General features: G+C 31.9%; 1 protein-coding gene across 3 annotated transcripts in view; it reads right to left on the bottom strand.

Annotated features, from left to right (window-relative positions):
• CSMD3 (CUB and Sushi multiple domains 3) overlaps window positions 1-13329 on the bottom strand; it is a 1111380-nt gene that overhangs the window by 7739 nt on the left and 1090312 nt on the right. For all 3 annotated transcript variants that reach the window (XM_069466068.1, XM_069466069.1, XM_069466070.1), the window contains 5 exons: window positions 13052-13163; window positions 11261-11440; window positions 8634-8699; window positions 3206-3364; window positions 760-872 (listed from right to left, as the gene is read on the bottom strand). In XM_069466068.1, coding sequence (XP_069322169.1) covers window positions 760-872; window positions 3206-3364; window positions 8634-8699; window positions 11261-11440; window positions 13052-13163 — 630 coding nt within the window. The remainder of the gene's footprint in view (window positions 1-759; window positions 873-3205; window positions 3365-8633; window positions 8700-11260; window positions 11441-13051; window positions 13164-13329) is intronic.

Below are 13329 nucleotides of genomic sequence, written 5' to 3'. Positions count from 1 at the left end.
ACTTGAGTTAGTTCTCAACTCCATGATAACAGTACAGAGTAGAGAAACAGGATTGAAATTTTTTCCTCAGGAACAAAACTTATTGAAGTCTGTGGCCTAATATAGTACCTTCTTTCCCACTATAAAAGAAGGCTTGATACTTGAGAATATATGGTCTGATCTCTCATGCTTATTCTTCAGCAAAGATTCCTGGCCAGTGGGTTAATAAAAGACTTGTTGCTTCTAATTGTTAATTTAGAAACTCCATTCACATAAGCAACTCAGTACAACAGAGCAACTCCTTGGTGAAGCTACGGTAACTATCTCCCCACAGAAAGCAGCTCACATAAGTTCTTTTTCACAAACTTCATAAAAAATTATATTCAATTTAATGGACATACTTAATTGATCCATTTTGTAAATATTTTGCATATGCCTTAAATAGTGGTTCTGGACAAAGACTGAATTATATTTTATTCAGATTTACTTATCATACTGCTGATTGTAAATAGAATACATTTGATGAAATCAATGAAAACCTATATGAACACCTACAAACACACACACACACACATACATATACACTACAAAAGTAAGCAATGTACTACAGAATCCAATAATCCTAGGCTTGATACTTTAGAATACTAAATATTTATATATATTAACACAAATGTGTGTATATGTGTTCATTATTAGGTAAATTTGGAAAATTCCCTTTTTCTGGACAAACTACAAATTTATCACTAAATCAGCAGCAGACTTTTAAAGAACTGTACTTACAAAACCATCCATAGCCCAATTTTCCTCCTTCATTTTCTTCACAGAAGCATGAGCTGGTACTTTAATAAGATATATGTGTAACATTAAGCGAGCTTCCTGACTTTTATATACCCCTGTAAAATGCAAGGACATTTAGTCTTAATTTTGTAAATAGTTATGTTTTATTTTATTATCTATAACTCCTTAAATATATCATGTAGAATATGTAGTAGGAAAAGAAATAAAACAAGACCCAAGGCAAGGATGGCTTCACCCATAATGCTGTTTACAAATCTTGGAATACACATCGATCTGTCTTTTGGCTGAAACCCTCAACTTAAATCTTAATTGTGAGGTTTAAATTACCCATGCTACTAAAATTAAGTACTACTTTTTAGAATAACATAATTCCAAGATACTGCAAACAAAATGGTTTCTTCCTCCAATCAGATTCTAAAATCTTCAAGTACACAAATCAAATGTTAAAATTCTGGATATTTTCTTTAATAATGAATTAGGTGCCAGCCCTCTGAAAGAGAATATTCTAAGTACTGCTGGAGCCACAAAGATAGATATATGTTGTTCCTATTCTCAAGAATTTCCAATGAAGTAGAAGATACAAGTAAGGTACACAGCTAACTAAAATACATGAAAGAATGTGATAAATAAAAGGCCAGAAGAGAGAGGGAACATTTCACACTAGAATGATCCGGAAATACTTATTAAGAAAAAGCATTCGAGCTGGGTCTTGAAAATAAAGTAGAATTTTTAGTTTGAGAAGGTAAATACATGTAATGTCATAAAGGAGAGAAACAAAAATATATACAATGTTTTTTTTAAAATGGTGAGTATTCTAAGAGTAGCAAAAAGCCAAAGTGTAAACATGTTTAGGGGAACAGTATAGGGAAAAGGCTTTAAAAAATAAACTGTTGGTTAAAATTTGACTCCATTCATTGACTCATTTAATTTTTCACGTATGTAATAAGGTACCATAATATGCTGGGAAGACAAAGATAATGAAACATAGATCTTAGCCTACAGTAAATTACAATCAATAGGAAGAGGACATAAAAGTAATCAAAAATAATATTGCCAGGAAACTGCTACAATTGGTTTATATGGAGACTGAGTGAAAGTAAATTAATCTAATTATTTATGTTTTTTTTTTTCTATATTTGTAGGAATCTATTTTGAAGTTTCTCTAGATCAGAATAAGTAAACATTTATTTTGGGCTAACTCTTTTACAGAAAATAAAGAAAAAATGTGTTTACATTTCAAAGTTAGATAAATCATTTGTCACAATTTAAATACATTTTTCTCATTCATTTGAAGCTCTTTCAATTAATAATGTATAATTGTATGTACTTTTAAAAATATAATACACATTAAATTCTAATACTTTTATTTTGGGTTTAATGCAGAAAGGATCATTTGATAATACAAAACAATGCTCACTATTTCTTTTAAAGTTTAGAAAAGCAATGAATATGATATTATTTTCCATTTTATTATACCAAAATTATTTCATTATTAATAATTATATAGGATATATATACAAGAAGTTTACAATATGGATATTTCATATTTGCAATATCAAATATCAATGCTACATTTTAAACATGAGAGCAATGATGATTCAAATTTATTAATTTGACAATATTTATTGATGTCTATTTTGATCCAGATCCTCTTCTAACCTCAGAGGATAGAATAATGAATTGGAATGACCTCCCTTCTTAGAGCTTATATTGTGAGAATATAGATAAATAACAAATAATATAACATAATTCCAAATAGTAAAGAGAAGAAAATAAACAGGGAGGCTGTCTAATGCTAAGGTGTGTCTGACTGCATTTGTAGTATGAAGGCTCCTTTAGATTGGGTCATTGGGAGTATTGCCTGAGTAGATGACATTTGAGAAAATATCTGAATGGGAGAAAAACCAGAGCAACCAAAGATAATGAGGGATGTGGGTACTGGACAGTGGAAATAGAAACTTGAGGAGATTAAACAGGTGCTGGTTCCATTATGCCTGCTTAAATAAGTGCAGCTCTACCTTTTCTGTCTTAAATTTTGACACCTATACATTTTAAGAAATGATTTTGTGACCATAGAAATAGTTTGGAAATCACTGATTCGGTTTCTTTGGTTTTATGAGAACAGAGAAAGATTTACTTGTTTTCATATTAAATTCAAAGTTCTGTTCTAATACATGACATCTAATTCTACCTACAAAAAATATGCTTGCAGAAACTTATTCAAAACTACAGAGTTTTATATTTGTGTAGCAATATTTATTCATCAATCTGAAAACCAGAAAACCTTGGTTCTGAATGAATATGTCATCAAAAACAAATGTATCAAAAATATTTCACAGTATAAAAATCATTAATAAAAATAATTAAATCATGATAGAAATAAATGCATGAAGGCACTATTTTTCATTGGTGTTTTTAAATGTGATACCTGAAAGTAGCAGCTCCATGTTGCTATTGCTCAGTGTTGCATTAACTCTCCCAGTGGAAGCATTGAAACTAGTAACTGTCAAGGTCATGGGTTGTTTCCTTCCTTTGAAATTGTAAGAGCCTTTCCATATATAATTTTGAGCAAACACATCATCAGGAACTATGAATAGATTAAACAAACCACACATTCAATGTATAGTATTATAAAAATATAAGCATTAAATAGTAGACTAATCAATATTAGTTTACTGAATGACATACTGCTAAATACACAATAATGTCGACTGTTATAAAATGAGTTCTTCATGTTTCAAGTTTTTAGGACAAATCAAAATTGTAATAAACTAGACTTGTTCATAGATCATCCACAAGAGAGATAGTACCAATTAAAGACATGGGGCTTATATTTAGAACTCAAGTAAATATATACTTCACTTACATTAGGTCTCCTATAACAGTATTTTTCTTTCATAAGGAAAATAAAATTATTTTACTGAGCCATGTCAGTCTATACACAAGTTCAGGGAAGCCTGTCTTTCTCCTAACAGTGGGAATAGATTCATAGTAGAAAGAGCATAGAGTTAAAACACCCTTTTTGCAGAATGGCCCTGGAAGATTTTGGGGAGGGAGTGCTCTTTTGTCTGCTTAACAGAATAATAAGTTCAGTTATTCCAATAATAGATGCTCCTGAAGAAGAATAGAGCTCCACTATATTTACAACTTTGAGGTTTACAGGTATTTTTAGAAATTGTCACTAAATTGTCTAGAATTGTCATTAGAATTGCCTAACTCTCATGAGAGAGAGAGATGAATTGTGATAGAAACAAAGAATATTCTAAGTATTATAAAACTTTCATCTAAGGAAGAAACACCATTGTAGATTTTAGATAACAGCCAAATAAGACTTATTATATTTATATAAATTATTTACATAAATTGGAATTATGCAAATTAGTTACATCACAGTCTACACAGCTCTAGGGAAGCAGCTGAGAGAAGCTTCCATTAATCCTATACCTCACAGTAAAGCACATCCCTAGAAATCAGGTATTCAAGGGAGTCATGCCTATTTGGGTAAGTGAGTGAATGAAGTGGATTTAGAAGTCTTTTTTTCCCCCTAACACATTAGTGGTGATATGCCACCTGATGTCTTCTTACTGGTCAGATCACAGAGAGTGGGTTTACAAATTGTGCATTCCCTGAGTTCTATCAAACAAATAAAGCAAAACTGCTATAGAGAATCAACATAAAATATCCTCAAGAGTTAAGTTTTTACTGCATATTTCACTAACAACTGAAATTTGTATTTCCATGATATTCGTAAGCAATGTATTAATAGCAGAAGGGTTGGAAGTACAGACTCTAGAGGTGGGCTGCTTATATTTAAGTCCCTCCTCTACAATTTATATATTGTGTCATTGACATGAATTTTTAAACTTTCTAAAACTGAATTTCCTCATGATTCACATGGGATTAACATAGAGTTGTTAGAAAGGTTAAACAAACGAATGTGAAGTGTTTGGCTAAGTGTTAGCTGCTACCATTACTATTATTATTAATATTATGCAGATAAAATAGAAAAATTGTTGCTCTTATAGATCACTATATAACTGCTAATAATATACATAAATATATATTTATCAGCCATGTAGTTAATTTCATCAAAAATAAATAGCCCTGGCTCTGTGACCTTTGCCAAGTCATATTCCTAGTAGCTCTCTCTCCCCAAATCCCCAGCTTCACCACTGTGTTCTGTATGTATGGGGAAAGCTTACCTAAATGTTTGATATAACGTGTGAATAAAAAGCCCCTGATTTGGTAAGCACTTTAAAAGAGTCTTTGACTAAAAAAAGTGTATCTAGAACATGCTTTGCAGCAGGGAGTTGACAGGCTAAATTACCCCACATTAGAAAGGTCAGGAATAAGGGGATAATAGGCTCTTGGTTGCAGAAATTAGAGGAGAAAGGGAGAAAGATTCTCTAAAGGTCATGCCTGACAAATAGTAGGCACTCAATAAATGTGGTGCTGTCTCTCTGATTGTTTATTTCCCATGGCCTATACTGTGATTACTCTTCGCTACCCTAAAATCTTTAATAAAAATTTGTTATACCTAATGATCTTGTGTCCACGGTACTCAGGGGAATTAAGAAGTGTAGGTTGAAAGAGTATGAAAGAGAACCTTAGTTGCAGGAGACAATAGCAATGGAAAGAAGTAGGTAGTGGCAGCAGCAAAGTTAGTTGCATCAGATTTAATCACTGGTAAGGTAGTAAATGTTTAACAACGGGCACTTAGGAAAAAAAAAAAACTGATTTGTGGCATTTGCTGATTTCTATGGTAGAAATAGTCCCATAAGGGCATATTTCAAGCTACCAACATGACATCACTAAATGCAGAGTATGGAGGATTGCACAGAATTGACCATGGTGAGCCTCTATCTCCTGGCTCCAGTGTGCCACCACCACCCTCCACCTTTCCCACACGCAGCTGGGAAATGTAACTCATGATAGATGGGAGAGACAGATACTATTTGGTCACTCACATTCCCATGTATAATGGGAATGATAATATTTCTTTCTACTGTTAAGTCTATTTTGAGATTTAAGTATGATTATGAATACTTGGCAGTCCTTTGTAAATTCCAAAATGTCATCTAACTAACATTGATGTGGAATATCAATGAAAAGAAGTAAGACAATGATGGTCATAACCTTTTCTTTCAAAACATGTTTGAATTTAAACTTTGCTTCATGAGCTTCGTGGTGTTGTCAAATAAATGATCATGCTCCTTACTTTGATACAATTACCAACTTTTATTCTTGTCATCTTTGGAGTAATCTAATCACTGTGTCTCAATCATGATTTTAAATGAAATGCAGATTGATTAATGATTTCTCATGTAAGATAATGTTTGCTCTAGAATTTTTATAGATACTTTTACTCAGGTTAAGGAAGTCTTTTCCTTTCTAATTTGTTAAGAATTTAAAAAATCATAAGTAGGTGTTGAATTTTACAAAATTTTTTGCATGTATTACAATTATAATATTTTGTGCTTTAATCTCTTAATATGATATATTACTTTAAGGATTAACACTAAAATATTTCTGCATATTTATGATGAATCCAATTTGGTTTTGATGTTTTATTTCTACTAAAATGTTAGTTTTGATTCGCTAAGATTTTATATAGGATTTTTTCACCTATAATCCTGAGTCCAATGGGCCTGAATTTTCCTCTTTTATAAAATTGTTATCTTAGTTATTAGGGTTATGGTGGGCCTACAGAATTAGTCTTATTGTTTGAAAGAATTTTTACAAAACTTGGATTATCTGTTCCATTCCTTTAAAATTTTGTAGAACTCATCAGTAGAGCCATGAAGGCCTGGTTTTTCTTTGTGGAAATTATTTTAATTAGTACTTTATTTGTTATAATATTATTCAAACTTTATGAGTTCTAGTAAGATACAATTTCTTAGTAATTTGTCTGTTTTGTTTAACATTTTAAAAAATGTTGATAGCTATTGATAGTTTTCTGTTAATATATTTCTAATGTATTTAAATTGCTATCTATGTAATTATGTTCGCGTTTCCTTTGTTATGTTATTTTTACCAAAAATTTTTCTACTTTGTTCCTTTTTTCAAAGAACTGCTTTTGGCTCTGTTGAGATTTTTTTCTGTTATCTTTGTGGGTTTTTTTGGTTCGTTTTTGTTATTACATTGATTTCTGCTTTCTTTTGGTTATTCTCCTATACTTTTTGTATCTTCTTAACAGGGACAATTAACTCACTAATTCCAAGGCTTTATTTTTCTTTAATGTAAAGATTTAAGGCTATAGATATCCCTCACAGCTTTGCTTTTGTTACAGTCCTGAAGTTTTGGTACTTAGATTTTTTCCATATAACTAAATCATAGCATTATATTTTCCATTTTAATGTCTTTTATAATCCATGAGTTATTTATTAGTACTAACTTGCTTTGAATTTATAAACATACAAAAATTTTTTAAATTATGCATTTTCTTAACTTTTAATTGAATCATGGTCAGATAATCAGGTCTGAAAACTAACTTTGCTTTGAAATTTGTTTAGATTTATTTATTATTTTATATATGATCAATTGCTGTCACTGTCTCATGTGCCTTTTAGGACAATACACATTTTATAGCTGTTCAATATAGAAATTTTTATATATGTATATTGGGTAAAGCTTATTAATTTTTTTATTCTTTCATATTTTTTTTTTAAATTTTTAGTCTGCCTGATTTATCTATTGGGTTAACATTAGCCATGTTTTTTCTGGAATAGTGCAGGTTTATGCTTGATGTGCTGGAGCTGTTATTCAGAGCACCCCTCTGCTTCCAGATAAAGCATCGTCTTGGAATTTTCTGGGCATTGATTAACCATTATGGTTCTCTGACTCCATTGCTAATGCTACCTTATCTTGACATATTCCTTGATTGTCTTAGTGGCATTCAGTACGTTTTCACTGAGTGTTGAAAAAAAAAAAAAATCAGTGTAAGTTTCACAGTTTAGTGGTCATCTTACTTTTGTAGTATGTGTATTCAGAACTTCTGAACCCAACAAAAATTAGATTCTAACACTGCTCTTGGCCCAATACAACTAAGCAAAGTTTGTCTCCAAGGTAAAGATCAAATACTAAACTCTTATTTTACTTGTAGCTTTTCATTTTTATAACATAAATAAAATGCTAATACTAAAAAAGCAGACCTTGTCTATCAAGGCCTTATTATAAGCTTAGCACTTTGCACTTCATTTTCATGAAGTTCATTATGCAATAATTTAATCATTATTCCTTTTGTACCGATAAAGAAATGAAGGCTCAGATACATAAAATATTTTTTCTAACGTAACAGGCTGGGGAGTACATAAAATGGAAATTATATTAAGGTTATAGGACTTTAAAGCTTGTGTTTTTAATGGCTATGCTACATTTTAAAACTTGCTTTTTAAGTAAAATAACTGAAAATAAACTGGACAAGTTCTAAAAGTTGCTGATATTTTATTCTCATACTATTTAGTTCCCTTTTTTAAAAGTATGTATTTAATTATTTATAATTATATAAATATATAATTTAAATACATATAATTATAGATAAGATCTTTTTAAATTTAATATTTTAAATAAAAGTATTGTTATTATGCTATAGTCTTTTACAGATACCCTTCAAGGTAAGTATTATGGAGAAAAGTATAAACATTTTTGGCAAAGTGAATTGTAAACAATATTTTTGTAATATTATCATGTCACTGTATTATATTGATTTACATTCAATATCATAAATTATCAAATTCAAGATACTCAAATGCATATTTTTTCTACACCAAAATATATTTTTCTAAATAAATAGTTATTGTGTGAAGAAAGTAGATTTTAAAAATCATGACTTCTAGAAAACAAATGAAATTACTAACCACTTAACTTTGGGCTGGGTGTTCCTAATGCGGGTCTAGGATCTTTCACCAATATTTTGGAACCAGCTATGAAAAGAAATGAACATGTTTACAAAAGTTGATATAATTAATAACACACAAGATCACACAATGTGATGCACTGTCAATTTTATTATCTGATATATCATTTAGTTTTCTCCTAACCATCACAACATCTCAGCCTCTTGTACAGCTAACAACTTTAGTAATTACCCCCATTCCAGTGGGACAAGGGGCAGATTAGTGCTGCCTTATCATCTTGGGATATTGTTTCTTATTTTAGAGGCATAAGCCAAACAATTGTTTCCAACATGGAAGCTGAGGGCTAAAAGTATGTTCCTGTTGACAAAAGGCAAAAACCATTTGGGTTGGGTTCACATTTAAGAATCAAAATTTGTTAAGATAGCTTATGGTGTCACGAAAAATTGGACAGACTCAAAGGCAAAATCTTTAAAGTTTTAAGCCAAACCAGAGACAGATAAAAAAAACAAATAAATCATTCAGGGTGCTGGAAGAGACTGGGAAGTTGTAGAAGCTCTGACATATGGTACTTTATAGACCATGTACTCTAAGAGCAACATGCATGATGTCTTAAAAGGAAACAGGGGAAGTGATTTGGGTGAACATCATTCTGGCTGCAAAATGAAGAAAAATTTGGAAAGGAGCAAGCATTGATATGACCAGAGAAGTGAAGAGGCTGCTGCAGTAGTCTCAGTAGAAATAATGCTGAGTTAGATTACCAGAAAAGGAGATATATAATAAAGCTATTGAAATTGTGGTGAATTTACAGGGATAGGAAGATATCTAAGGTGACTACTAGATATCTTATAAAACTGTATGATGGTGGTATCACTGAAATAGGGAATACCAAAAGAAGACTGTATAAGGAAAGGAAATTTATGAATTTAGTTTTGCAGGTCCTGAGTATTCAAATGTCTTTTAAGAATTCAAGTTGAGATGTCAGGTGAGCACTTTACAAGTCTGGAGCTAAAAGATAAATGAGCTAGAAATATTAATTTGTATGTAATCTCCACAGAAGAGACTATTGAAGCCATTGGCTTGAATAAGATCACTTAGGAGAGAATAAAGGATGGAAAAGAGAGATGGCAAAGCACTGAGCCTTTAGAAAATCATGGGTGGGAAAGACAAAACATTTTAAAAATGGAGAATGGATACTCAAAATTAGGAGAAAATAAAACATTTATTTATTCAACAGATATTTATTGAATACTTTCTACATTTAAGGCACTAATCTAGATATTGAAATTGCAGTTGTAAACACTGAAAAAAATCTGTTGTTATGAGAGCATATTCGAGCTGGGGAGGGGCAGATAGGAGGACAGGGGAGTGGAGACAGAAAAAGACAAGCAAATAAAAAAATAAGATCTTCTTATACAGTAGGGATTTCTATCATGAAAAATTTTTAGAAAGAAAAAAACAACCAGGATAACGTTCTGGCTAAAGGAGTGAAAACATTTTAAGAAACAGAAAGTCACTGTCATTTATGAATGCTACAAGAGATCAAAAATTAGAAGGTCTAGAAACAAACTCAAAAAGGTTTGCTAGATATAAGGAGAAGGAATTTATTGATGACCTTATGAAGAACTCCAGAAAAATTTTCTTTGATTCTTCTTCTAGCAACATAACCCTTTTTTCTCTGGTAACCTCACGATCTCTTATCCAGATGGGAATTGTTCTGACTACACAGCAATAGATGGGGACATTTCACCTAGATCTGGTAAAAATACCATATTGCCCTGGCTGAGTAATGGCTTTAGAGATGGGCTCAGTTCAAAATTGTGAAAATCAGAGACCTGAATAGTGCTTTTCTGACCAAACTTTTAGAAAGACTCCTTCTACTTGGATCACCCTGGCAAAAGGATGTGAACACAGAGAAGCTGGTAGCAGTTTTCCCTACTCTAATGGGCTGAATAATATACCCCCCAAATTCATGTTCACTTGGAACCTCAGAATACGATCTTATTTAGAAATAGGGTATTTGTAAATATAATTAATTGGAGGTCTTGAGAAAAAATAATCCTTAATTTAGGGTGGGTCCTAACTACAATGATTGGTGTCCTCATAAGAAGAGAAGACACACAGAGATACATGGGAAAGACGGCCATATAAAGATGGAGGCACAAATTGGAGTAAGGCTCCGAGCCAGGAAATGCTTGTCAGAAGCTGCCAAAAGTTATGTAGAGACAAGTAATGATTCCTTTTTAGAGCCTACAGGGGAGCAAGTTCCTGACAACAACTTGATTTTGGACTTCTGGCTTTCAGAACTATGAAAGGATAAATTTCTGTTGGGTTAAGACACCCAGCTTGTAGTACTTTGTTATGACAGCCCTGCAAAAATAATAAAACTACCTTGAAAAGAGAACTTGAAGTAGGAAATAAAGCAAGAAAAATCTGCATGGAGAAGCTATAAAAAAACCTGAATGATATTTCTGTGCCTCCGGATCCAAAAGTGTCTACGTTACTCCTACCCTTGGAGTTGCTGGTGATTTTCCTTGTTCCTAAGCTAATTTGAGATTTTGTCTCTTGATCCAAGTAAGGCATAAATAGTATACTTTCTTCTGTTAAAAGCTTTTATAGAGAAAATTTACCTTCACAAACAGGAACTTTTCCAGTCCAGGTGTTATCAGATCTACACACTCTATGTTCTGTTCCACCTGCTAAGAAGAAGCCAGGCTGGCAGGTATAAATTAGTGTATACCCATGAGATGGAAGGTCCATTCCTACCACATTTGCATGAGCAGGAGTTTCTGGCTGTTTACAGCTGTGGGCTATATTAAGAGAAGAGAATAATGTTAATTTTCTGTAGACGTGTTAAGGAATTTTTGAGACAGCAGTCACAATATATTTTTGATATACTTTAATGCCTTTATATAAATATACCTTCAAATAATTATTCTAATGAACCAAGGAAAATGTATCAATATAAATATATACATTGATTTCATACTTTAGTATTTCCTAAATAATCATCTGTGGAACACTGGTAGATGTTAATGGATAAAATGAGGGGGAAAAAAAGACTGTGGATAAATTCATAAATGTATACTATATCACCATTTTAAAGAGTCACAATGAACATAAGTATTTTAAGGGATTTGTAAAATCCTGCAGTAAGATACTTCTTAAAGTTTGTTAAGCTCAGGTTTTCTACATCAATTTTGGAAGTATTATTTTATGATTTTAAATTTATTATGTTGATTTTACATTAAAAATCAATTTTCTAAGGTTAAATACAGCCACAGCTCATTACATTGCTCTGATAGTAACACTTTCCAATAAAAGTACATTTTAATAATTTTTTTACATATAGAATTTTCTGGCCATGTTTGGGTCCATATGATAGAAGTATCATTTTATTCATTTTTCTGTCTCCTTTTCTCCATGTTTCCTTTCACTTCGAATTCTCTACCTTGAACGGCCCACACAGCTATTCTACAGGGCATGTTCTGAGGAATTCTCCTTTAAGGAATTTGCTGTATTTAAGTATTACGAGCCAACCAAGCATGTAACATGACAACTCAGTGGAGTGTTCTGCTGCTTTTAAGTAAGCTGCTGGGTCTTAGAGTCCCCTTGGTCACGTAGGTAGTTCTGAACAGGGCTAGAGAAAATTCATAGGGCTTGTTTGGGCTTAAGCAAATCCTAAAAGCTAGATACCTTCCGGATGAGTGTTTCCATTTCAGCTTACTCTTTACTTTTTTCACAAAGAGACTCCGAATTAAAAAGACGGGAGAAAAGATAAAAAGAGGGAACTGGTGTGAAAGAAGAGACAGGTAGCTGACCAGCTGACATTTATGTCTAATTGTAGGACAGGAGAGACCATTTAGCAACCTTGGGCTTTGCTCTTATTTAATCTATACAGCAAGTGTTCTCAACTTAGCATCAGTGAATATTTATAGGCCATAGGAAATCCTGAAATAGTTTTCAAATTTTTGGTCAATGTATCCATCCATATTTTATTTTGTAGATGTTTCTAGTTTTCCTCAGAAAATATTCAGAAGAATATTTTCACAAGTGATTTTAAATAATTAAGAGTCATTAGATTGGAGCCTTCTATATCTCAGAGCACTTAAGATTGATCGGATGTAGATCTATGAAACTAAAAACTAATCATCACCCAGGTGGCCAAACTAAACATCCTAAGAGCTTTATAAAAAGAACAAAATTGTGCCTCATGCCTTCTGTCTTTTTTAGAAAGAGTGCTTCCCAGGCATGGATTTATGATGTAGTAATAAAATTACATACATAAAATATGTTTTATAATAATCTAAAAATCAATTGGATACATATGTTGTATAGATATAAATTTATTTGCATGCTTGAAAGAAAAAAAATGCATATAAATTCTTACCCACAATAATATTCTTACCCACAGTACTTACGTATGCATTCAGGCTGAATTCCACTCCATGTAAGGTCAGGGAGGCAAGTGCGTGTTGTAGACCCTTGGAGAAGGTGTCCCTTTTTGCAATGGAATTGGACGACACTTCCTACCTATAAAAAATTAAAAAGAAAAATGAAATGTCCCAATGCAACTTCAGATATAGCAAAAAATAGAAAAAAAAAAAAAAAAAAAACCTGGGTGAGAAAATGCTGTCAAATGAAATTCTGTATGGCAGAGTTGGAAGGAAAAGAAATTGAAATCTGGTTTAAAATAAAA

This window comes from Eulemur rufifrons, chromosome 3 (genome assembly GCF_041146395.1).
Source record: "Eulemur rufifrons isolate Redbay chromosome 3, OSU_ERuf_1, whole genome shotgun sequence".
NCBI lineage: Eukaryota > Metazoa > Chordata > Mammalia > Primates > Lemuridae > Eulemur > Eulemur rufifrons.
Note: the sequence above shows the minus strand (reverse complement) of the source record. Positions and strands in the feature narration are given on the sequence as shown.